We start from the raw sequence: 25,733 nt of genomic DNA on the forward strand, positions 1-25,733 counted from the left end.
CTCTTTACACTCTACTGAAACTGCCCTCACTAAAGTCTCTAATGACCTACTAACAGCTAAATCTAATGGTCACTATTCCATGCTAATTCTCTTGGATCTCTCCGCAGCATTCGACACTGTGGATCATCAGCTCCTCCTCACTATGCTCCGCTCCATCGGCCTCAAGGACACCGTTCTCTCTTGGTTCTCCTCCTATCTCTCTGGCCGATCCTTCACTGTTTGTTTTGCTGGTTCCTCCTCCTCTCACCTTCCCCTTACTGTTGGGGTTCCTCAAGGATCAGTCCTAGGCCCCCTCCTCTTCTCTTTGTATACTGCCCCTATTGGACAAACAATCAGTAGATTTGGTTTCCAGTACCATCTCTATGCTGACGACACCCAATTATATACCTCTTCTCCTGTTATCACGCCGACCTTTTTAGAAAACACCAGTGATTGTCTTACCGCTGTCTCTAACATCATGTCCTCCCTCTATCTGAAACTGATCCTGTCAAAAACTGAACTCCTCGTGTTCTCTCCCTCTACAAACCTACCTTTGCCCGACATTGCCATCTCTGTGTGCGGTTCCACCATTACTCCAAAGCAACATGCCCGCTGCCTTGGAGTCATCCTTGATTCCGAGCTTTCATTCACCCCCCACATCCGATCACTGGTTCGCTCTTCTTATCTGCATCTCAAAAACATTTCCAGAATTCGCCCTTTTCTTACTTTCGACTCTGCAAAAACTCTTACTGTCTCACTTATTCATTCTCGTCTGGACTATTGTAACTCTCTACTAATTGGCCTACCTTTTACCAGACTCTCCCCGCTCCAATCTGTCCTGAATGCTGCTGCCAGGATCATATTCCTCGCCAACCGTTACACCGATGCCTCTACCTTGTGCCAGTCATTACACTGGCTACCCATCCAATCCAGAATCCAGTACAAAACTACTACCCTCATCCACAAAGCACTCCATGGCTCAGCACCACCCTACATCTCCTCTCTGGTCTCAGTCTACCAACCTACCCGTGCCCTCCGCTCTGCTAATGACCTCAGGTTAGCATCCTCAATAATCAGAACCTCCCACTCCCGTCTCCAAGACTTTACACGTGCGGCGCCGATTCTTTGGAATGCACTACCTAGGTTAATACAATTAATCCCCAATCCCCACAGTTTTAAGCGTGCCCTAAAAACTCATTTGTTCAGATTGGCCTACCGCCTCAACGCATTAACCTAATTATCCCTGTGTGGCCTATTAATAAAAAAACAACAACATAATCACGTTCCTCCATCATGTTCTCATACACTTTATGCAGTTAATAGCCTCTGTGTCTGTACTGCTACATACTTAGGCTGATAACTGGTTCATGCAGCTTTACATGAACACCCGAGCCTTACACTATGGCTGGTCCAAATAACTAAAGCAATTGTTACCATCCACCTCTCGTGTCTCCCCTTTTCCTCATAGATTGTAAGCTTGCGAGCAGGGCCCTCATTCCTACTGGTATCTGTTTTGAACTGTGATTTCTGTTATGCTGTAATGTCTATTGTCTGTATAAGTCCCCTCTATAAGTTGTAAAGCGCTGCGGAATATGTTGGCGCTATATAAATAAAATTATTATTATTATTATTATACTGCTTTTTGCCAAAATGTGAGTAAGCTAAAATCCTTCTAGGAAAGTGTCTTCTGGACAGATGATATCAACATAGAGCTGTTCGGTAAAAAAAAAAAAAATTCTACTGTTTACTGAAAATGGAATGGGACCTGCAAGGAATGAACATACAGTGGTATCTACAGTCACATATGGTGTAGATTCAAAGATATTGGAAGCTATAGGAAGCAATTGATTTCAGCTATTTATTCCAAAGGGTGTGCAACCAAATATTAAGTTGAGGATGCCAACAGTTTTGTCCAGACCATTTTGGGGGTTTTGTGTGAAATTATGTCCAGTTTGCCTTTTTTCTCTGTTTTTTTTTCTGTTCTTCCAATACAGACATTGTTTGAGGAGGCATGTGAAGTGTGGTTCAAAAGACTACTGCTTGATGATTTGTCTGTGTGCATATCCTCATCCTACTCTACTTGATTTTCCTTCCCTTACTTCCTAGTGTTCCACTCTGTTGTTTGTGAGGGCATATTTGTATGATTTGTATTTTTCATTTATTCCTGTACATCTTCCCTTGTTTGTCTGCTTTGGGTATTCTAATACACCACAAGTCCCCACTTCCTTGGGTGGGGGAGGAGACAGATAAGGGCTGATTTAGGAGCTCAGCAAGGCACATGGCCCCTGCATTTTCATCTTCAGGAGTAATCCGGGAAGCAGGGATAGTTAGGGTACTTCTAGCTTTAGGGACAGGGAACGAACCCCTAGTCCCAGGATATCCTGCAACAGTGCAGGGACACTTTTAGCACAATAGCAGCCTTAGCTGTGAGCCACAGGGATAGGATAATTTTCTGTGGGTTCATCTCTACATGCTGTACTTTTCTATAGGCACATTGGAATGGTACAAAGAGATATAGCTCTAAGTACCAATACCATTCTATGTACTAAATAAATATATATTCATCTATCTTTATATATCTTATATTATAGCTATTATGTTCAACACTCTCACTGCAATTATAATGATACTAAAGCCACAGAAAGTGCTGCTGTTCAGGAGCATCCTTTTTGACAGGCGCATGGAGGGGACAGGGAAGATTTGAGAGTTCTCATAATGTGATCTGCTTTTTTTATTGTAGTCACATTGAGAGCAGGAGCAGAGTCTGCACAGTGCCCTTAGAGTTAGTGTAGGATCATTACACTGACACTACACGGACATGAAGTGGGCTGTGCAGACTCTGATCCTACTCTCATTGTGTCTGCTATAAAGAAGGCAGAGTACAATGGGAGATCTCTCAAACCTCCCACACTTCGGGCGCTTGTCACCAGGTATGCTCCTGCAGAGCGCTCAATATGGCTCTGGTATCATTACAGTGACAGTGTGATGTGACTGCTAGGAGACAGAGCCTGCATCGGTTGGCATACAGCACAGTTGGCATCTGTTTCCTGCAGGAAGGCAATACAAAAGGGTAACTAAACCTTTTTTTTTTTTTTTAAATTCTAAATGTTTCTTCAGCATTAAAATGAAAAAAAAAAAGAAGTTTAGTTACTCTTCAACCACTTTCAAGACCATGCCACTTATCCAGGTTCCCGACCAGGCACATTTTCGGGAGGGAGGTTTGTATATGTGGTTTAAAGAGCTGTAAAAATATTTCTTGTTTGGATATTCAAATCATTTTTGTTTCTTATGTGAAACGTGGGGCTTCTGTTTTACATCATTCTCATACTCTCCTTTTCATTTTTTTATTAATATAGGATGACTTAGGGCAATATTAGTGGGAAAATAAAGGAAATACATGTCTGATTGGAGTATGTTAGCCCTAGTTACCGTGGAAATGCAGCTTTCTAGTTGCATTGCAGAATTGACAGGGTATCCTATAACCCAGCAGCTCCTGCTCCCTCCCTACACCCAAAGATAACGTGACCACTATGACTGGATGACGGAGTGCCTTTAGCGCTTTCTATAACTGTATACCCAATGCTTGTCAATGTGTATGTGTATCCGGCGATCGAGAAGGCAGAGACGGTAATAAACCATCTGTGCCTTCTCTATGGGGCGTCCGGCTGTTTTGGAAAGTCACTGCAGTAATAAACACCAAAGAATAGTGCTAGGCCACACCAATATTAATCATATCAACTTTATTTAGAAAAAAGATAAAAGCTAGTACGTAAAAAAAGTAACAATGAGACACAACAGGGAGCAGACACAGCAGGCAGGTATAGCTGGAAAACAAGTGGCTTAAATAGAACAAAAAGAAACCTCCCAAGATGGTCTTAGCCAAATAATAACAGCACTCAGATTATTCCAAAATATAGATACCATAAACTCCGATATAGTGACTGATAGCGATCACGCAAAATCTAAATATCATCATATAATAGCATAAGTTAATAAATACTCACAAATGTGAAATAATCCCAAAACAATATAATAAACAATAAAAGGCACAATATGGGGTTTTATACCGTGATACCAGGTCCCTATATTATCTTGCTATGTATATTTCCTATGGTGATACCATTAGGACTCAAGCATGCTTAAAGTATATTGCAGACTATCATCTAGCAATACCTCATATATGAAGCTCCATATTTTGGTATTAGGAACTCTGTATATATAACATCACAATTAATCTCTATGAGGTCATTATTAGGGTTTAAGCTTGTTTTATATATATATTGCACATAATTATTCAGTTCAACATTCCGCCATTTGGAGTGTTTTTCTCAGCATATTATTGCTATACTGGGGTCTACAGAGCAAGAGATTTTGTTAATATTGCATACCTCCATAACCAACTGTACTATGCATCTTATTTTGTATTTGTATCTTTAATTAATCTATTGGTTATGTCACAGTGTGATAGGCATTCAATATTTAAGGGGTGTTGGTGATCGGTCTTACATTTAGGCCTTTTAAGTGTTTTTTATTGTGTGTTTGTCGCTTGAGGTTTAACAATAAAATTTGTCTTATTTTCTTATTATGCATACCATTATTAGTCGAGTCTTCTCTCTTTCTGGTGTTCACCCCAACGCACTTCCACACATAACTTCAAAATGCAATTTCTTGATGTTTTGGGTTCATAAATGGATCAGCTGGCTTATATTATAAAAAGCTATCAAATTATATTAATGGCTAAAGTTTCTGACAGGTTCCCTGTAAATTGCTGTTTTGGGTCTACTTCCAGCTGTACAGCCGAGCCAATTCATAGAAGTATGTAACAGGCACTTTGTATGGATCTGACTTGCACCTTCGTAAGTCATGGAAGCTATTATTATACTACTTGTTCAGACTTCCTGACCCCTGTCATTTTATATGCATAATAAAAATATTGTGTTTGAATGTAATCTGAATGCTGGGAACAAAGTTCAATTGGATATATAGTGAAATTGGTAGCCGGGGAATTGTCAATGTAGGGTTCATACACAGCAAATAAATGGCAACAATACACTTTTTAAAAAAATAACATGCATATAGTTTTACATAGAGAGATGCAACATGAGGTTTTCCTTCTTTGTAAGTGTTTAAAAAATTAGCTTATTCCCATTGTTAAGGACGTCTGAATCCATAACCAGTGTCCACTATTCAATAGTGGATTAATATTGCATGTTTTTAAAATAGTAAAAAAAAAATACAATTTGGTCATTGCACAATATTCTTTCACAATGTTTAACATAATTTGCATAATCCCTATCTAATCTGCCCTTATTAAATACCATACTATTTATTCTGTGGGTGCAATAAATGTCATATCCTCAATAAAAATATCCTGGAGTAAAACCAGGAACTTCATACAGATGTCCTGCACTCCTGAAAAATAAAACTATCAAAATCCTCATCACATTGTAGTTTTGATGCCTTCAGTGTGAATTTACAATTTTCATAGGCATGAAAATCCAGAAAAATCTTTAAATGAGAAGGTGTGTCCAAACTTTTGCTCTGTACCGTATATGTACAACCTGCTGACAAGTGTGTTGTTATCTCTAAAGACTTTTCTAATCCTATAATGCCCCTTTAAGAATCTAGCTAAATTTTACCAAATAGAAAAGCCTACAACTACCTTTGATTTTTTTAACATATGGATAAAATATTGTTTATCCTTTTGGTAATTTGAACTGTTACACCTTGTAACTAGTGATGAGCTAACGTGCTCGGATAGCGTGTTATCCGAGCATGCTCGGGTGTTATCCGTGTATCTTGGGCATGCTCAAATTATTTGTTTGAGTCCGTGCAGCTGTTAGACAGCTAACGGAACTAACAGGACTGTCTAACAGCCGCCGGGACTCAAACATGTTATCCGAGCACATTCAATCATCACTAATTATAACATGAAATTGTGGTATTTTAGGCAATATGTATTTGTATTGTATATTATAGTTCTAATTAGCAATGTTACCTGGTGATCCCAATGTAGTAATGTTGTCTTCAGCAGTAGGGCCTTCTCCTTCTTTATTTACCGCATTGATGGAAAGCCTATAGAAAATATATGGTATAAACAGAGGTACCTTTTTTACTAACAGAGCCTGAAGAGGGGGAGATATTATTGCCCAGTTAACACATTTTATCATCTATATGTGCTTCTCACAAAATTAGAATATCATCAAAAAGTTAATTTATATCAGTTCTTCATTACAAAAAGGGAAACTCATATATTACATAGAGTCTTTACAAACAGAGTGATCTATTTCAAGTGTTTATTTGTTTCTGTTAATGTTGATGATTATGGCTTACAGCCAATGAAAACCCAAAAGTCATTATCTCAGTAAATTGGAAAAATTATAACACGAGCTTGAAAAATGTTTGTAAATGCACTCGATGCTTGGTTGGGGCTCCTTTTGCATCAAGTACTGCATCAATGCGACGTGGCATGGAGGTGATCAGTCTGTGGCACTGCTGAGGTGTTATGGAAGTCCAGGTTCCGCTGATAGCAGCCTTCAGCTCGTCTGCATTGTTGGGCCTGATGTCTCCCATCTTTCTCTTAACAATACGCCATAGATTCTCTATGGGGTTAAGGTAATTCGAGTTTCCTGGCCAATCAAGCACAGTGATGCTGTTGTTTTTAAACCAGGTGTTGGTACTTTTGGCAGTGTGGACAGGTGCTAAGTCCTGCTGGAGAATGAATTTTCCATCTCCAAAAAGCTTGTCAGCAGCGGGAAGCATGAAGTGCTCTAAAATTTCCTGGTAGACTGCTGCACTGACTTTGGTCTTGATAAAACACAGTGGACCTACACCAGCAGATGACATGGTTCCCCAAACCATCACTGATTGTGGAAACTTCACACTAGACCTCAAGCAGCTTGGATTGTCCATCTCTCCGCTCTTCCTCCAGACCTTGATTTCCAAATGAAATACAAAATGTACTTTCATCTGAAAACAACACCTTGGACCACTGAGCAACAGTCCAGTTCTTTTTATCCTTGGCCCAGGTAAGACGCTTCTGACATTGTCTATTGGTCATCAGTGGCTTGACACAAGGAATGCGACACTTGAAGCCAGGGGTGGACATAGACAGCTTGGGGCCCCTGTGCAGGAAAAGTGTCTGGGCCCCCCTCCTTTTAAGGAGACAAAGCTACACACACACACACACACATCTCACCTCACCTCACCTCACCTCTGCGCACGGTATCCTGAAGCCGCACCATCGCCAGCAGCTTCCGGTCTTGCACAGCAGCAGCGCTGAATGATGATATCATTCAGCCGCTGCTGTGTGACAGGAAGCGCGGGCAGGAAGCAGGATGTATCCATTCCCTGCAGCTCCACTCCTCTGCCTTTTTCTCTTGCAGGCAGCGGAGCTGCAGGGATTGCTCCCTGCCCACCGCACATGAGAGAAATCTGGCCAGGGGCCCCCCGGAGCCTCGGGGCCTGATAAACTGGCCAGATTGCCCTCATTATTAGCCACCCTGCAGGCAGGGCTGGTTTTAGGCAAAGTGGGGCCTACGCAAAGTTTAAAATGGGGCCCCAAATGCTAACGTATTGCACATCACACAGAAGCATTTTGGTTATATTTACATGCGCTGAGTTCAGGCCGCTAAACAAGTGTGATCGACAATATTAAAATCGTTCAGTGCTTGTTTCCCGGCCTCTTTCCACCGTCTGAGAAAGAATGATGGGGACAGAATGATCACTAATAGATCACTAACAGATCACCATACAGTATCATATTATTATCATCAGCACATCTACTGTTTATACTGGCGATGTGCTGCTGAGAACAATGATTTCTGTTCAAGCATGAACAATCCAATCACTCCATGAATATGCAGCATTTTGCTTGTTTAGTATAATACACCCCATAGTCCTCCATGTATTATAATGTGCACCACAGTCCTCCATATTGTAAAATGCACACCCCATAGTCCTCCATATAATATAATATGCCCCATAGTCCTCCATATAGAATAATATACTCCCCAGTCCTCCATATAGTATTATACACTTGCCATAGTCCTCCACATAGTATAATACACTCTTCATAGTGCTCCATATAGTAGAATGCACCGCCATAGTCATCCATGTTGTACAATTCACTTCCCATAGTATAATGCACCCCATAGTTCTTCATATAGTATAATGTATTCCCCATAGTCCTCGATACAGTATAATGCAGCCCACATATAGTATAATGCAGCCACCCCATAGAGCATAATGCAGCCACCCCACAGAGTATAATGCAACCACCCCACAGAGTATAATGTAACCCCCTATAGAATATAATGCAGCCCCCTCATAGAGAATGATGCAATCACCCCTCATAGAATATAAATATAATACAGCCCCCCATAGAATATAATACAGCCCACCTCCCCATAGAATAGAATATAGCCCCATCAAAGAGTATGATGCAATTCTCCCTCATAAAATCTAATACAGCCCCCATAGAATATAATGTAGCCCCCATAAAATATAATACAGCCCACCTCCCCATAGTATATAATGTAGCCCCCCATAGAATATAATGCAACCCCCCATAGTATATAACACAGCCTCCCCCATAGAATATAATGTACCCCCCATAGTATATAACACAGCCTCCCCCATAGAATATAATGTACCCCTATAGTGTATAACACAGCCACATAGTATATAACACAGCCTCCCCATAGAATATAATATACCCCCAATAGTATATAACACAGCCCACATAGTATATAACACAGCCCGCATAGTATACAGCACAGCCTCATAGTATACAGCACAGCCTGCATTGTATACAGGGTATGAAGATCACTGCACACGTACAGGTTGAAGGTATGCTTCAAGTGGAAATTTATTTATAGTGGTTTTAAGACAAACCGACTGGTAAGTGTTGACGTTTCGGCTAATACATAGCCTTGGTCACAACGTCGCTGGAAAAGATATAAATATTTACAATTAGGTGTATACAATGATTGATGCACAAATACATATCAAATAATGTACATTATATACAAAGTTTATGAGGTTATGTGGTATTCATGTACAGAGTGGTAGCTCTGTGTGACAATGTAACGGTATGTCCAAGGATAAATTATACAGATAATGAAGTAATTGGACATATCTATTCAGAGAGATTAGTTCAAGGAAATGCATATAGAGATGTATGTACATAGATACGTGTACATCGAATAGTGCATATAGTCAAGTTACACATGTATATAATATAGTACATAATGGTTTCACAAGGCAATGAGGTGGCCTACCAAATGTGAAGAGTCTGTCTTGGTTTAGGATAGTAATGATGTAGTACTGCAGAATATTGTATCTGTCTGTCTATTGCGGAGTATACTGTAATTCTCGAATGTAACCTTTATTTGGCGATTTTGTGCAAACTAATGTACTCTCACCTTTACATTGCACACCACTATAAATGACAATGCTTCAGGGTATTGCCTCCGCTTTCCATCTCCACTTCTAGCTCCAGATCTCATTTGCATTTACATCCAACATGTATAGTGTGTCCTAGGCATAACTGCGCAGGTGCCGGTTTCCTCACTCCGCCCCCTATCTCCATGACAGCGCACAAACTTTGCCACACATAACAGTGACCCCGTCAGTGCATGCGCCAGCGTCCGCAGCACTTCCGGTCACATGATTCCGCAGCGCCCTATGATTAGAAGCGCTCACCATCACTCAGCGCCAGTCTCAGCTAAGACACGGGAGTGTCAGCCTCACACCTCTGCGCCACCTATGGACGTGAGTCACGGCCATAAGCTAAGTATACCCATATTACCTCTAGCCACTTTGACTTCATGGTCATTAATGTCACACTTCTAATATTCACAGCTAGTGCCGGATAAACGCTGGGCATATTAGTACCAGGACTTTCCTTTGCGAAGCATAATTACAGCATGCCTACAGGCATCTGGACCCCACATCATAGGATATAGAAGTCTCCTTGGCACATTGCCATTAAGCACACCATCAGGGTAGGTTCTTACCATATCTTATATAATATAACTTGATTCCACTCTATGAAGGTGATCTTACGATTATGCCCTCCAACAGGCCCCTGGCACACGGTTTCCATCTCTAATTATGCTAACCACTTTATGGATCTTGCCCCACGAGGCATAGAAAATCCCACGACACACGGTAACCAACCATACCGTCAGGGTAGGTCCCAGTTACCCTTTACTTGTATACATATATCATCTGACCTCGTGACCCTTTGGGCATCCGCATATATATACATGCTTTGTATTTCATTTCTGACAGGATACAATATTCTGCAGTACTACATCATTACTATCCTAAACCAAGACAGACTCTTCACATTTGGTAGGCCACCTCATTGCCTTGTGAAACCATTATGTACTATATTATATACATGTGTAACTTGACTATATGCACTATTCGATGTACACGTATCTATGTACATACATCTCTATATGCATTTCCTTGAACTAATCTCTCTGAATAGATATGTCCAATTACTTCATTATCTGTATAATTTATCCTAGGACATCCCGTTACATTGTCACACAGAGCTACCACTCTGTACATGAATACCACATAACCTCATAAACTTTGTATATAATGTACATTATTTGATATGTATTTGTGCATCAATCATTGTATATACCTAATTGTAAATATTTATATCTTTTCCAGCGACGTTGTGACCAAGGCTATGTATTAGCCGAAACGTCAACACTTACCAGTCGCTTTGTCTTAAAACCACTATAAATAAATTTCCACTTGAAGCATACCTTCAACCTGTACGTGTGGAGTGATCTTCATACCTAGTAACTTCGGAACCCTTGGTTCCTTTCACTAGCACCGTCACTCCCACTCTTGTCGAGTGCTAGCCATCACAGCCTTCTAGATGCATTGTATACAGCACAGTCTGCATAGTATACAGCACAGCCCGCATAGTATATAGCACAGCCCGCATAGTATATAGCGCAGCCTCATAGTATATACCACATCCCACATATTATACATCACAGCCTCATAGTATATAGCACATCCCGCATAGTATACAGCACAGCCCGCATAGTATACAGCACAGCCCGCATAGTATATAGCACAGCCCGTGTAGTATACAGCATGGCCCTCATGGTATATAGCACAGCTAAATAGTATACAACACAGCCCGCATAGTATACAGCATGGCCCTCATGGTATATAGCACAGCTACATAGTATACAACACAGCCCGCATAGTATACAGCACAGCCCTCATAATATATAGCACAGCTCACATAGTATACAGCACAGCCCACACAGTATACAGCACAGCCTGCATAGTATACAGCACAGCCTCATAGTATACAGCACAGCCTGCATAGTATACAGCACAGCCTCAGAGTATACTTGTACAGCACAGCCCTCATAGTATATAGCACAGCCCATGTAGTATACAGCATAGCCTGCATAGTATACAGCATGGCCCTCATGGTATGTAGCACAGCTACATAGTATACAACACAGCCCGCATAGTATACAACACAGCCCGTATAGTATACAGCACAGCCCTCATATTATATAGCACTGCCTCATAGTATACAGCACAGCCCGCATAGTATACAGACAAGCCTCAGAATATATACCACATCCCGCATAGTGTACAGCACAGCCCTCATAGTATATAGCACAGCTGGCATAGTATACAGCACAGCCTGCATAGTATACAGCACAGCCTGCATAGTATACAGCACAGCCTGCATAGTATACAGCACAGCCTGCATAGTATACAGCACAGCCTGCATAGTATACAGCACAGCCTGCATAGTATACAGCACAGCCTCATAGTATACAGCACAGTCCGCATAGTATACAGCACAGCCTCATAGTATACTTGTACAGCACAGCCTTCATAGTATATAGCACAGCCCATGTAGTATACAGCACAGCCTGCATAGTATACAGCATGGCCCTCATGGTATATAGCACAGCTACATAGTATACAACACAGCCCGCATAGTATACAACACAGCCCGCATAGTATACAGCACAGCCCTCATATTATATAGCACTGCCTCATAGTATACAGCACAGCCCGCATAGTATACAGCACAGCCCACATTGTATACAGCACAGCCCTCATAGTATATAGCACAGCTTGCATAGTATACAGCACAGCCCGCATAGTATACAGCACAGCCTCATAGTTTACAGCACAGCCTGCATAGTATACAGCACAGCCTCAGAGTATATACCACATCCAGCATAGTATACAGCACAGGCCACATAGTATATAGCACAGCCCGCATAGTATACAACACAGCCCGCATAGTATACAGCACAGCCCGCATAGTATACAGCACAGCCCTCATAGTATATATCACAGCCCATATAGTATACAGCACAGCCCGCATAGTATACAGCACAGCCTCAGAGTATATACCACATCCAGCATAGTATACAGCACAGCCCACATAGTATATAGCACAGCCTCATAGTATACAGCACAGCCCGCATAGTATACAGCACAGCCTGCATAGTATACAGCACAGCCTCATAGTATACAGCACAGTCCGCATAGTATACAGCACAGCCTCATAGTATACTTGTACAGCACAGCCCTCATAGTATATAGCACAGCCCATGTAGTATACAGCACAGCCTGCATAGTATACAGCATGGCCCTCATGGTATATAGCACAGCTACATAGTATACAACACAGCCCGCATAGTATACAACACAGCCCGCATAGTATACAGCACAGCCCTCATATTATATAGCACTGCCTCATAGTATACAGCACAGCCCCCATAGTATACAGCACAGCCCACATTGTATACAGCACAGCCCTCATAGTATATAGCACAGCTTGCATAATATACAGCACAGCCCGCATAGTATACAGCACAGCCTCATAGTTTACAGCACAGCCTGCATAGTATACAGCACAGCCCACATAGTATATAGCACAGCCCGCATAGTATACAACACAGCCCGCATAGTATACAGCACAGCCCGCATAGTATACAGCACAGCCCTCATAGTATATAGCACAGCCCATATAGTATACAGCACAGCCCGCATAGTATACAGCACAGCCTGCATAGTATATAGCACAGCCACATAGTATACAGCACAGTCCGCATAGTATACAGCACAGCCCACATTGTATACAGCACAGCCCTCATAGTATATAGCACAGCTTGCATAGTATACAGCACAGCCCGCATAGTATACAGCACAACCTCATAGTTTACAGCACAGCCTGCATAGTATACAGCACAGCCTCAGAGTATATACCACATCCAGCATAGTATACAGCACAGCCCACATAGTATATAGCACAGCCCGCATAGTATACAACACAGCCCGCATAGTATACAACACAGCCCGCATAGTATACAGCACAGCCCGCATAGTATACAGCACAGCCCTCATAGTATATAGCACAGCCCATATAGTATACAGCACAGCCCGCATAGTATACAGCACAGCCTGCATAGTATATAGCACAGCCACATAGTATACAGCACAGTCCGCATAGTATACAGCACAGCCCACATTGTATACAGCACAGCCCTCATAGTATATAGCACAGCTTGCATAGTATACAGCACAGCCCGCATAGTATACAGCACAACCTCATAGTTTACAGCACAGCCTGCATAGTATACAGCACAGCCTCAGAGTATATACCACATCCAGCATAGTATACAGCACAGCCCACATAGTATATAGCACAGCCCGCATAGTATACAACACAGCCCGCATAGTATACAATACAGCCCGCATAGTATACAGCACAGCCCGCATAGTATACAGCACAGCCCTCATAGTATATAGCACAGCCCATATAGTATACAGCACAGCCCGCATTGTATACAGCACAGCCCACATAGTATACAGCACAGCCCGCATAGTATACAGCACAGCCCTCATAGTATACAGCACAGCCCTCATGGTATATACCACATCCTGCATAGTATATATCACAGTCTCATAGTATATACCACATCTCGCATAGTATATGCAGCGCCCCAGAGTCCTGGTCATTGCAGTACTGACGCTCCGCCACTAAGGGGAGTGATGGTACGTCTGATGGCACTTAAGGAGTTCACCTGACCAGGTATCACAGTCACACACAACATTTCACACTCTGGCCACCAGGGGGAGTAAAGGGTTCTATGTATTAGGCCACTCCTCACAATCTGGTAAAACTGGGGGCTGGATAGGAAGTTAGTCAGAAGCTGACTGGGTTGGATCCAGGCAACATCCTGTGGCAGAGTGTGTTGCAGGGGAAGATTCAGGGGGGTCTCTGTCAGGGGTGGGATCCTGGCAGTGACCTAGCGAACAGAACAGAACGTTCCGGAGCCATGCCAGCACCCGTTGCGGCGGAATCCTAAGAAAGGAAGTGAAGAGAAGTTTATTGTGGAGAAGTGAGAAACGAGATCGCAGCAAAAAGGAGATAAAGCCAGTAGGAGTCGTGCCGTAAGATCGAGGCAACATCCTACTGAGGCGCGTAGCCGGTGGCCGGAACCCCCGAGGAAGTATTTGGCTCCAAGCAATACTTTAAACAGTGGCAGGACAGTTAATTTTAGGTTGGCTGTCTCACCTAAATCACCTAAGCAGACATAGGGGGCAATTGTGGGAGAGGGGCGACGCTAGGGTCCCAGAAGAACTCCAGGCCTACCCGTCATACGGGTGCGTCCTATCCATATCATCTGGGGGACGGAGAAAGAACATCAGAATAGATACGAGTTGTGAGAGAGAAGAACATCAGAAACAGACACAACAGTTGTGAGGACTATCCCGTGGTGCTCAGCAGGGAGGTACTACAACACACAGGCGCTAGAAGGTAGGCACTGATTTCCACCTGCAAAGGAAACTCTGGATGTGCCTTCGGACCGGCCGGTCTCAGCCAGCCCTGTTAGCAGTACTCTGGATTGAGGATCCTGAAGCCTTCAGTAAAGAGGTAAAGAGACTGCAACCCTGTGTCCTCATTATTCATCGAGACTTGCACCACGCACCACCATCACATCTTTCATTAGACGCCCCTTAGCAGGGTCACGGACCGGGTCTAGCCACCGTGACAACCCCAGAACTGAGACAGAGAGGCTCGGTATCGAGTACCCCGCAGCCCTGCGTCTGGGGGCGCTCCATATACATCACAGCCTCATAGTATATACCACATCCTGCAAAGTATACATCACAGCCTCATAGTATATACCACATCCCGCATAGTATACATCACAACCTCATAGTATATACCACATCCTGCACAGTATACAGCCCCCCCGAGAATGGCCCCACAGTCCAGTACTCACTGTTATAGTTAAAAAAAACACACTCCTCTCCTCGTGCCCGCACTGCTCCCTGCTCCTGTCTCAGCGGCTGCACTGCCTGGCACACAGTGATTACATGATGATGTCATCATGCACCCTCCTCCATCATTGCCTTGAACTGTAGCGGCAGATGCCGGTATAATTCGGTGGAAGTCGGAGCTGGCTGCAGGTGGGCCCCCCTGCCTCTCAGGGGCCCCAAAGCGGCTGCATGATCTGCCTCTAGCTGGGGGCCCCTGGGGGAGTGGGGGCCCTAGGCAGCAGCCTGCCCCTAACGCCAGCCCTGTCTGCAGGGGCCCCCTGGAACCTCTGGGCCCCGATGCAGCCACACCAGTTAAACTGGTGGTATGTCCGCCCATGCTTGTAGCCCATGTCCTTGTTACGAGCAATGACTCCAGCAGCAGTCCACTCTTTGTGAATCTCCCCTAAATTTTTGAATGGCCTTTTCTTAACAATCCTTTCAAGGCTGCGGTTGCCCGATTGCTTGTGCACCTTTTTCTACCACACTTTTTCCTTCCACTCAACTTTCTATCAATATGCTTGTATACAGCATTCTGTAAGCAGCCAGATTCTTTAGCAATGACCTTTTGTTGCTTGCCCTCCTTGTGGAGTGTGTCAGTGACTGCCTTCTTGACATGTCAAGTCAGCAGTCTTTCCCATGATTGTGGAGCCTACTGAAACCGACTAACGGACCTTTATTAACTCTTAGGAAGTCTTTGCAGGTGTTTTTTTGTTAATTATTCTAATTTACTGAAATAATGACTTTTGGGTTTTCATTGGCTGCAAGCAATAATGGTCAACGTTAACAGAAATAAACACTTAAAATAGATCACCATGTTTGTAATAACTCTATATAATACCGTATATGAATTTCACTTTTTGTATTGAAGAATTGAAATTAACTTTTTTATGATATTCTAATTTTGTGAGAAGCACCTGTATATGCAAAAGTACACTGGACTGTTTTAAAATGGCCATTAATGAGTCCTGACCTTAATCTCATTCAAAATATTTGCGATGAGCTGAAATTTGCCATTGGGAAAAAAGAGCCCTGGAAATATTGAAGACCTTGAACAAACTGCAAAGGAAAAGTGGGAGAAAATACCAGCGGAGAAGTGCAAGGAGCTTATAGATGGCTACAAGAAACCATTGGAAGCAGTCATCAATACCAAAGGGTGTGCAGCCAAGTATTAATTAGGGGTGCCTTTATTGCTGCACATGCTGTTTATTCTGTTTCTTCTTTGAAATTGCAACATGTAAGGCGAAAAATAATGTTTATTGTTGCATTACTTTGGACCACTAATTAAAAAATCCTGAGGTTATAACTTTGGTACATTTACATTTATTTCTGAAGATATTGTACAGTCTATGAAAAAATGAAGGGGTGCCAATAATGCTGACTAGCAATGTATTATGTATTATGTATTAAATCTGATCTCTCAAATATATATCTACAGAGAGCTTGCTATAAGTCAGAAAGGCTTCTATAAAGCAGAAAATGACTTTATAAAAAATTATTCTAAATATTGATTCTAAATACTGGCTCTGTCGCCTTCTTTTAAATCTGTCTTTCTATCCCCCTCCAGCCTAATAGATTTCAACATCTGATCAATCAAAGGTTACATTTGATGACCGGACATTCCAGTTTTAACATATTTAAGCAAAATCACATGTAAACCTGTTTTTTATATTGATCTACTACCCCTGGAATGTTATGCTACTTTTCCATGTCAAGATTTTCTGTAAGATATACAGTACTATTATTTTTAGCATTGGTAAAGGGAACCTAACAGAAACAAACAACATGCCCATTTGTATAGGGTGGCAAAACCCAACACCACAATAGGGAGTCTATCTTGATATTCATTATGGTGCCCACACTGATTTGTTTATTATTTCAATTTGGTCCATATAAATGAAAAATTATGTAATAAACCTCAAAATTTTCCATGATTATTATTATATAAAAATAGTGATGCTAACTCTACCTTTATTTAGTTTTGTCTCTATAATCAGCATAAAACCTATAAAATTGTGAATTTCTATTCATTGCCATTTGCTCTTATTTGGTTCATATCTATATTTTACCTGTAAGTTGTTGTTGGTTTTGTACCATAAAATTGAAAATGTTGCTTTTGAACCACTGAAATATGATTTGGGATTTCGCCATCAGTAGACAGTTTTAGATTATATCCAACAATAGGTCCACTTGGGGAAAGCGGAGGAAGCCAGCTGACCTCTATTGTGTTGCTGCTAAAACTATCAAGTCTTTCAATTAGGGGTGCGGAGGCAGGAACTGAAAAACGCAAAAAAAAATCATATAAATAAAACCAAAAGTATTATTAAATAAATTTCTCTCTCTAGTTGACTGATTAGTATGTCAATTGTTTAGAAAAATAGAGATTATATTTTTAATTGCCTAACTTAGAAATATATTTCCTGAGCTTGTATCAAAGTCAGGGAGCCAACATTTGATATACCAGTGTGTCATATGTTAGGAAGGGATTGAAATGATCCAACTATATGTCAACCCTGGTTTCTTTTAAAGGGAGTCAGGCAGCACAGAATTTCTTTTCAAGCCAAGTACAGGTTCTTAGTGCACCTTCACTCCTACTTGTTTTCCCTTTATCTCCATCCACCTCTTCTATGATTGACAGCTCAGGCTTTATAGTTCCAGAGAAGGGAGGAGATACATGAAAAATAAGAAGATGGGAAGGTGTATATAAATTATTGACCCCGCCATGAAGCACCGAGCGCCTGTACTTGGTTTCAACAGTCATTCGGTGCTAACAGACTCACTTTAAGCGGGTGTTTCATCAGCATGCAGTAGACTTACTTAGCAATTGCTATGATTTCATTTTCTGGCACTCTTGGAAAGCAGATGACTTATCTACATGAAGGGGCAAATGTCCTAAATAAGCTGGATGGCCATCCAGGTATTGCAAGGACCATTTAAGTCTACCAGAAACAACACAATCTTATTCTGATAATATTCAGGGGACATAAGTATATTATTTTGGTTGGGAGCAAGTTCTCATGTCCTCATGATCCCATTTACCAAATAAAGGATAATACAGAATACACTCCAAAAAATGTAACACCTACATATGTCACATAGAGTGGAGAACTATATCCATATATTAATATACAAAAAAAGGTCCTCTGAATGTGGCAATACCAATTATATTAGGTGCCCACTCCCAAATTCAAAGTTAATTTTTCACAACATCCTAGGTAAATGTACCACCATAGGATAAAGGAGTGGACTTTAAATGAAAATTCTAAAAATCTCAATTTTTATTTGAATCAATAACATAATGAAATACAAAATATAAAACTAATAAGAAGAGTGCAGAAAAACAGGGAGGGACATAGGACTCAAAACTAAGTAAATTTTGCTGTCTAGAAAAGAAGACAAGATGAAACTGGAAGCTAGAATCAGCTATTCAAAGCATCCCTTTAAGAACATCCCTTTAAGAAGACTGTGTGGGACACAGTGCTAAGTGCTGTAAATGCTAATAAGAATTATGCAATGAATCTAAGCAAAGACCAGGTTGCAATCATAAAAATCACATCACCAAATTGGTATCTTAATCTGCAATAAATGCAACCCGGTGTGCAAAGCACTACACACAGTCCTACATAACCTCAATCACAGAAGAAGCAGGGCGAAACGTGCGCGTCGGGGCAGAGGGACAGGGCTCTTACTTTACCTTATCACGCTGTCAGGATCCAGGTAAAGTTGTCATGACTGTACTTTATTAACTAAGTGACTTCTGTTTAAGACCATGTTTTCCACTGTGATTGAGGTTATGTAGGACTGTGTGTAGTGCTTTGCACACCCGGTTGCATTTATTGTGGATGAAGATACCAATTTGGTGATGTGATTTTGATAGAATAGATAGATTGATAGAATAGGTAGAATAGATAGAGTGATAGAATAGAATAGAATAGAAATAGATACATCACCTGCGGTAACCTCTTCCCTGGCTTTTTCCCACGGTGCAGAGGTTACCTCAGGTCAGGCTGTGAGGAAGCGCAGGCTCGGTGACGTCACCGCTAGTTACTGAGCCTGCGCCCGCTCCAGCTCATTCATTCCCCAGTCGCTTAAAGCGTGAGGACCTCTCTATTCTTGATAACCAGCCTTGCTGAAGCTGACAGCTGGAGGTTGCAGCCCCCAGCTATGAGTTTTGTCTAGCTGGTTATCAAAATTAGGGGGGAACCCACGCCGTTTTTTTTTTTTTATTATTATTTATTTATAGTGCATGAGCTGCAGATGAAAACTCCCATCCGCCGCTCCTGCTCTCACTGTACTTAGTGGCTGTAGGTGTCAGATGATGGGAGCTGTAGTCCCATCATCTGACACCAGTGATCGGAGGTGAGTTTACACCTCCGATCACAGCTGAGCATTCCCGGCTGTCTTCTGACAGCTGGTAGCCGCGGCTCTCTGACTGGCGGGGAGGATTTCCTCGCCGATCAGAAGCGGTGTTTGCCGCGCTGTCATGTATATGACAGCATGTCAAACACTAATGTTGGACCCCCCATTCAAGTGAATGGGGGGGTCTGCTGCTGGATGACAGGCTGCATGAACGCATCATGCAGCCTGCCATCTAGATGTAGCACAGCCGAATGTGACTGCACATCCGGCTCTCCTTGACTTTTCTGCAGCAAATACACTGCAAGAAAAGTCAACCTAGCATATTTGCAGCGTTTTTTCACCACCCAATCAAGTCAATGGGTGAAAAACGCATAAAATTAGCATAAAAAAAGCAGCGAAAACTGGGCATACTACAAACATTCAGGGCAGTAACAGCAGACATACTGGTCACCTCTTTCCTAGCATCTTTTTTATGCAGGACTGCTCCTCCATCATATCTCTAAAATTTTTAGAAATTTACTTAAAAAGTAGAAGAAAGCACCAAAGCGATCTCAATGTTGAAGTTTCTTACCTCCATATGCGAGAGTCCTATAAGCTGGGCTGGGTTGAGAATAGAATTGTAGATGACAAATAATCCATATGACTCGGAACAAATACACTGTGTAGGGCTGAAGGTTGCTTACAGTATATGAAGGTTCTGTTATTGACTGTATTTTAAAGAGAACAAAAGTTAGGGGCTTCGTCCACTTTCAATTAATCTTTCAAAGGTTTAAGATTCGGCTCTATATTAAAAAGAGTCTACAGCACAAAATGGCCAATCGTACCAAGCCTGGCCTTGGTGCACCCCTGATATGGCCTAGTAGTTCAGTGCAACTTACCACCTACTTGTTTTCTGTCTACCAATCACAGGCCGGCAGCGAACTTCAGTGGGCACGTCGCCGGCATATGACATTACTGCCATAAGCTGGAATGACACTGCGCGCCTCAGCTGAATCGGAGAGGAGGCCACCACTGGAGCTCGGCCAGGTAAGGTAAAACTTTTTTTTCTGTAAAGCCATGGTATGGGGCACATTATACCGGTATGGGGGTGCATTATACTACTATGGGGGGAGGGAAAGGAGGTGCATTATACTGGTATGGGTCTGCATTATACTATGGGGGTGCATTATACTGCTATGGGGGTGCATTATACTATTATGGGGTGCAATATACTGCTATGGGACTGCATTATACTATGGGATGCATTATACTGCTATGAGGTTTCATTATACTACTATGGGGTGCATTATACCGCTATGGGGGTACATTATACAACTATGGGGGTGCATTTTACTACTATGGGGGAGGGAAGGGGAGTGCATTATACTATGGGGTGCATTATACTGCTATGGTGCTGCATTATACTATCGGGTGCATTATACTCCTATGGGGCGAATTATACTGCTATGGGGGTGCATTATACTGCCATGGGGGTGCATTATACTATGGGGATGCATTATAGTAATATAGGATGCATTATACTGCTATGTGGGTGTATTATACTGCTATGGGTGTGCATTAAACTGTTATGGGGGTGCATTTTATTACTATGGGGCTGCATTATACTATGCGGTGCGTTATACTGCTATGGGGGTGCATTATATTATGGGGTGCATTATAGTAGTATTGAGTGCATTATACTGCTTTGGGGTGCATAATGCTATCTATGACTATGGGATACATTATACTACTATGAATGACTGTGAGGGCAATATGGAGAGACATGGGGGAAGTATGGAGAGACATGAGGCAGAATGGGAGGACACATGGGGTCCAGAATGGGAGGACACATGGGTCCAGAATGTGGGATATTATTACTGTAGGGGCTAATTAAAGAATATTATTTTTGAGGATACTGTTTCAGTGTGGGGGACGAGCTATCCTATTACTGTGCAGAGTGTGATGCAGTGACAAATGTTACAGCCAGGGGGCACTGTATGTGCTCCTTAGGATACGCATGGAGGCGTATCTATAATGGTGATAATGAAACAGTGTCCGGCATGATTGTAAATGGCCGGTATGTGTCGCAGAGGGAATCTGCGCTGTAAGCCTGTAGTATTGTTGTTCTGGGACCTGTAGTCCCACAAGTATTTGTATAGTTAAAAGGGAGGCTTGCAGGGTTAGTTGGAGAGCTGGGCGGGACTGGCTAACCACACACACCTCCCACCTATGGGGGGGTGGTTACAGGTACATAATGTGACCAGGGTTTGGGTCACATGTTGAGAGTGTATGGACCTGAATGGTCAGAGTGTAAAGTCCTGGATAGCCTGTGTGTTGGAATGTCCTGGAGTGGACCGAATTCCTGGAAGCACCTGGTGAGGCTATGGACTGAAGGCCTGTGTGTTGGAAGTGTCTGGGACTTGACTTCCTGAATAGCGCACGGAGAGGCCGATGGTCAGAGTGTGAGGTCCTGTGAATGGTTTGTGTTGGAATGTCCTGGAGTGGACTGGATTCCTGGAAGCACATGGTGAGGCCATTGACTGAGGGCCTGTGTGTTGGAAGTGCCTGGGACTGGACTTCCTGAATAGCGCACAGAGAGGCTGTATCTTCAAAACCTGTGATGGCTACTGTGTTGGGGAAGATACAGTTCCGTCTCTGGGTCTGGACTATCTGAAATGCCCTGGTCACAAGAACGGTGATCCCAGTTCAGCAGCTTCCCTGGGAACCAGGACTGACAGGAGTCAATGTGTGGAATGGGAACTCCTGTAAGGTAACTCCAGATAAAGGGGGTTATGGGCAGAGAAGTATCTGCCATTGGAACAGACTGTCGGTGGTTGATATGTTCTGTTGATGTATATAATGAACTGTTTGTGATGCGGTTTATGAGTCTAAATAAGCTGGAATAGACTGTTCTTGTGAGAAACCATGCCTGAGTGCTTTAATCACGTTGCCAAGTGAGTGTCCTCCAACGTACTCAGGGAGCACTATCTCACAAGGGTGACATGGCTGCTTTTTTCTTCATCTTGCGTAGTGTAGAGGTTCGGGAAAAACTTGGGGAATGTGCTCTAGATAACTGTGTGTTTTTCCACAGAAACAAGTCCTGGCTGGAAGAAGTGAAGGCGGTATGTGCTGGATGAAAATGGAAAGCAAAGATGGAGCACTTCAACTAAAGATGTCACTGGTGAGTCAGTGTGTTATCTGTACACTGACACTATATACTGTATACTATATACAGAGCTCCTGTGTATAATGTCACAGGTTATAACTGTATTACCTGTACATTATACACTATATACAGAGCTCCTGTATATAATGTCACTGGTGATCACTGTTTTACCTGTACAGAGAGACTGTATATGAAGTACAGATCTCCTGTGTATAATGGCACTTACGGTGATATTAGTATTGTTTTTTTATTAATGATCAGTATTGTAGTTTTTGGTCACTATGTTGTGGTAATATTTGATCTGATCATGGTGTGGCAGTATTTGTTCCTTGTATGTGGTATTATTTGATCACTATATGGTGGTAATATGTGGTCTGGTCAAGGTGTGGCTGTATTTGTTCCTTGTTTATGATATTATTGGTTATTTTAAAAATTGAAAAATAAATCAAAATATACCTAAATTGTATTGAATATTTTAACAAATGTTTAGTAAGCTACAGAAGAGTTGAGCCTGGCCAAACGAGTCTACCTTGTCATGGTGGCAGATTGAAAAATCTTTTGGTCAAAATAAAAGCTGCTGTTTATGTATATTTATGTTTATGTATATGGTGATGGGACTGTAAATGTGTGATTGGAGAGGATGTTGTGCAGAAGTGGAGTTTTTCCAAGAGAGGGCAGGGGGACTATGGTTGGTTCGAAAGGTGGAGGCGGGACTTTGGTGGAGCCTGGGCGGACTCTCAAGGGGGCCCTGAAAATTTGCCAGTATGGGCCCCAAAATTCCTAGTGGCAGCCCTGGTTCCCGGCACCACCCCGGTCTCATATCACCATCTTGTGTCTGCATGTCCTGACTGCCCAGAAGTCAGAGGTAATTGTTGCCATGCCTTTATGCAAATGCATATGATCAGTTTCACTGTGTTTTATATTAGTATTGCACTGTAGTGTATTGTGATAACATATCCAACTGTGCCATCTGTTGACAATGTTCTCATTAAAGCTTTACTTTCTGTTTCATTGGTTACTGTGCAATAAATCTTTGCTCATCAAGGCTTCCGTAGTTTCCCATCAACCTCTGAACTTGCCTTGCCCCTTCTTCTTCAGCAACCATGGATGCTGACATGCTAATTTTCAGCACACCTGGTTGTTTACCTCCATATAGCACAGTCAGTGTGTTATTATGTCCCACTTGTTAGAGCTCACCATATTGTATGATGTAGCATTTCTGTTCTGCATGTTTTATTATCTAAGTAGTCTTCTGCCATGTTGTGTGATTATGCTGTGTGTGTCCTGTACCATGCATAATACTATGTACTTTAGATATGTTGTATGTATTGTATTGAGTACTTTCATTTTTCTTGTAGTTTTAGGCTGCCGTCACATTAGCAGTATTTGGTCAGTATTTTACCTCAGTTTTGTAAGCCAAAACCAGGAGTGGAACAATCAGAGGAAAAGTATAATAGAAACATGTCACCACTTCTGCATTTATCACCCACTCCTGGTTTTGGCTTACAAATACTGAGGTAAAATACTGACCAAATACTGGTAGTGTGATGGCAGCCTTACACTGATCCTATCAATTAAAGTTGTAAAGGACCCCTGGATCTACCTCAATGCATTGATAGAAAAGAGTTTCGCTGTCTGTCAACTCACTTTTCTTAAGCACAAAGTTGAGTGTGCCAGAACAATGGTAACAACCTCTTAGGCTAGGGTCACACTTGCGAGTGTGATGCGAGAAACTCACTCGGAGCGTGTGGCTGCATGTATTTCTATGTAGACGCACACTCCGGTCCCGAGTGTCGGCGGCAGTGCTGGGTATTGATGCGAGAGACTTGCACAAGTTGCTCGCATCACACTCGCAAGTGTGACCCCGGCCTTAAGTCTGTGAGAGCCGCTTTCTGGCCTGTTCTGGCTCTCAAAGACTTACATTGAGAAATGATAATAGTTAACTCATTAAACAATAGAGCGATCCAGCAGGTCACAAACTGCAGAAGCTGACTTGAGCATTACCGAGAACAGCTGAAGTAGGCTGCTGGTAAGTACAGGTCCTTCTCAAAAAATTAGCATATAGTGTTAAATTTCATTATTTACCATAATGTAATGATTACAATTAAACTTTCATATATTATAGATTCATTATCCACCAACTGAAATTTGTCAGGTCTTTTATTGTTTTAATACTGATGATTTTGGCCTACAACTCCTGATAACCCAAAAAACCTGTCTCAATAAATTAGCATATTTCAACCGTCCAATCAAATAAAAGTGTTTTTTAATAACAAACAAAAAAAACATCAAATAATAATGTTCAGTTATGTACTCAATACTTGGTCGGGAATCCTTTGGCAGAAATGACTGCTTCAATGCGGCGTGGCATGGAGGCAATCAGCCTGTGACACTGCTGAGATGTTATGGAGGCCCAGGATGCTTCAATAGCGGCCTTAAGCTCATCCAGAGTGTTGGGTCTTGCGTCTCTCAACTTTCTCTTCACAATATCCCACAGATTCTCTATGGGGTTCAGGTCAGGAGAGTTGGCAGGCCAATTGAGCACAGTAATACCATGGTCAGTAAACCATTTACCAGTGGTTTTGGCACTGTGAGCAGGTGCCAGGAAGCATGAAGTGCTCCAAAATCTCCTGATAGCTAGCTGCATTGACCCTGCCCTTGATGAAACACAGTGGACCAACACCAGCAGCTGACATGGCACCCCACACCATCACTGACTGGGTACTTGACACTGGACTTCAGGCATTTTGGCATTTCCTTCTCCCCAGTCTTCCTCCAGACTCTGGCACCTTGATTTCCGAATGACATGCAAAATTTGCTTTCATCAGAAAAAAGTACTTGGGACCACTTAGCAACAGTCCAGTGCTGCTTCTCTGTAGCCCAGGTCAGGCGCTTCTGCCGCTGT

At 42.3% G+C, this 25,733-nt stretch overlaps 1 protein-coding gene across 1 annotated transcript in view; it reads right to left on the reverse strand.

Annotated features, from left to right (window-relative positions):
* The window catches only part of ROS1 (ROS proto-oncogene 1, receptor tyrosine kinase), a 367,389-nt gene that overhangs the window by 321,799 nt on the left and 19,857 nt on the right, over window positions 1-25,733 (reverse strand). The window contains exons 4-6 of the mRNA XM_077281692.1: window positions 20,255-20,390; window positions 17,394-17,601; window positions 5,978-6,054 (exon numbers count right to left, since the gene is read on the reverse strand). Of these exons, the coding sequence (XP_077137807.1) occupies window positions 5,978-6,054; window positions 17,394-17,601; window positions 20,255-20,390 (421 nt within the window). The remainder of the gene's footprint in view (window positions 1-5,977; window positions 6,055-17,393; window positions 17,602-20,254; window positions 20,391-25,733) is intronic.

Source organism: Ranitomeya variabilis, chromosome 2 (assembly GCF_051348905.1).
Source record: "Ranitomeya variabilis isolate aRanVar5 chromosome 2, aRanVar5.hap1, whole genome shotgun sequence".
Lineage (NCBI taxonomy): Eukaryota > Metazoa > Chordata > Amphibia > Anura > Dendrobatidae > Ranitomeya > Ranitomeya variabilis.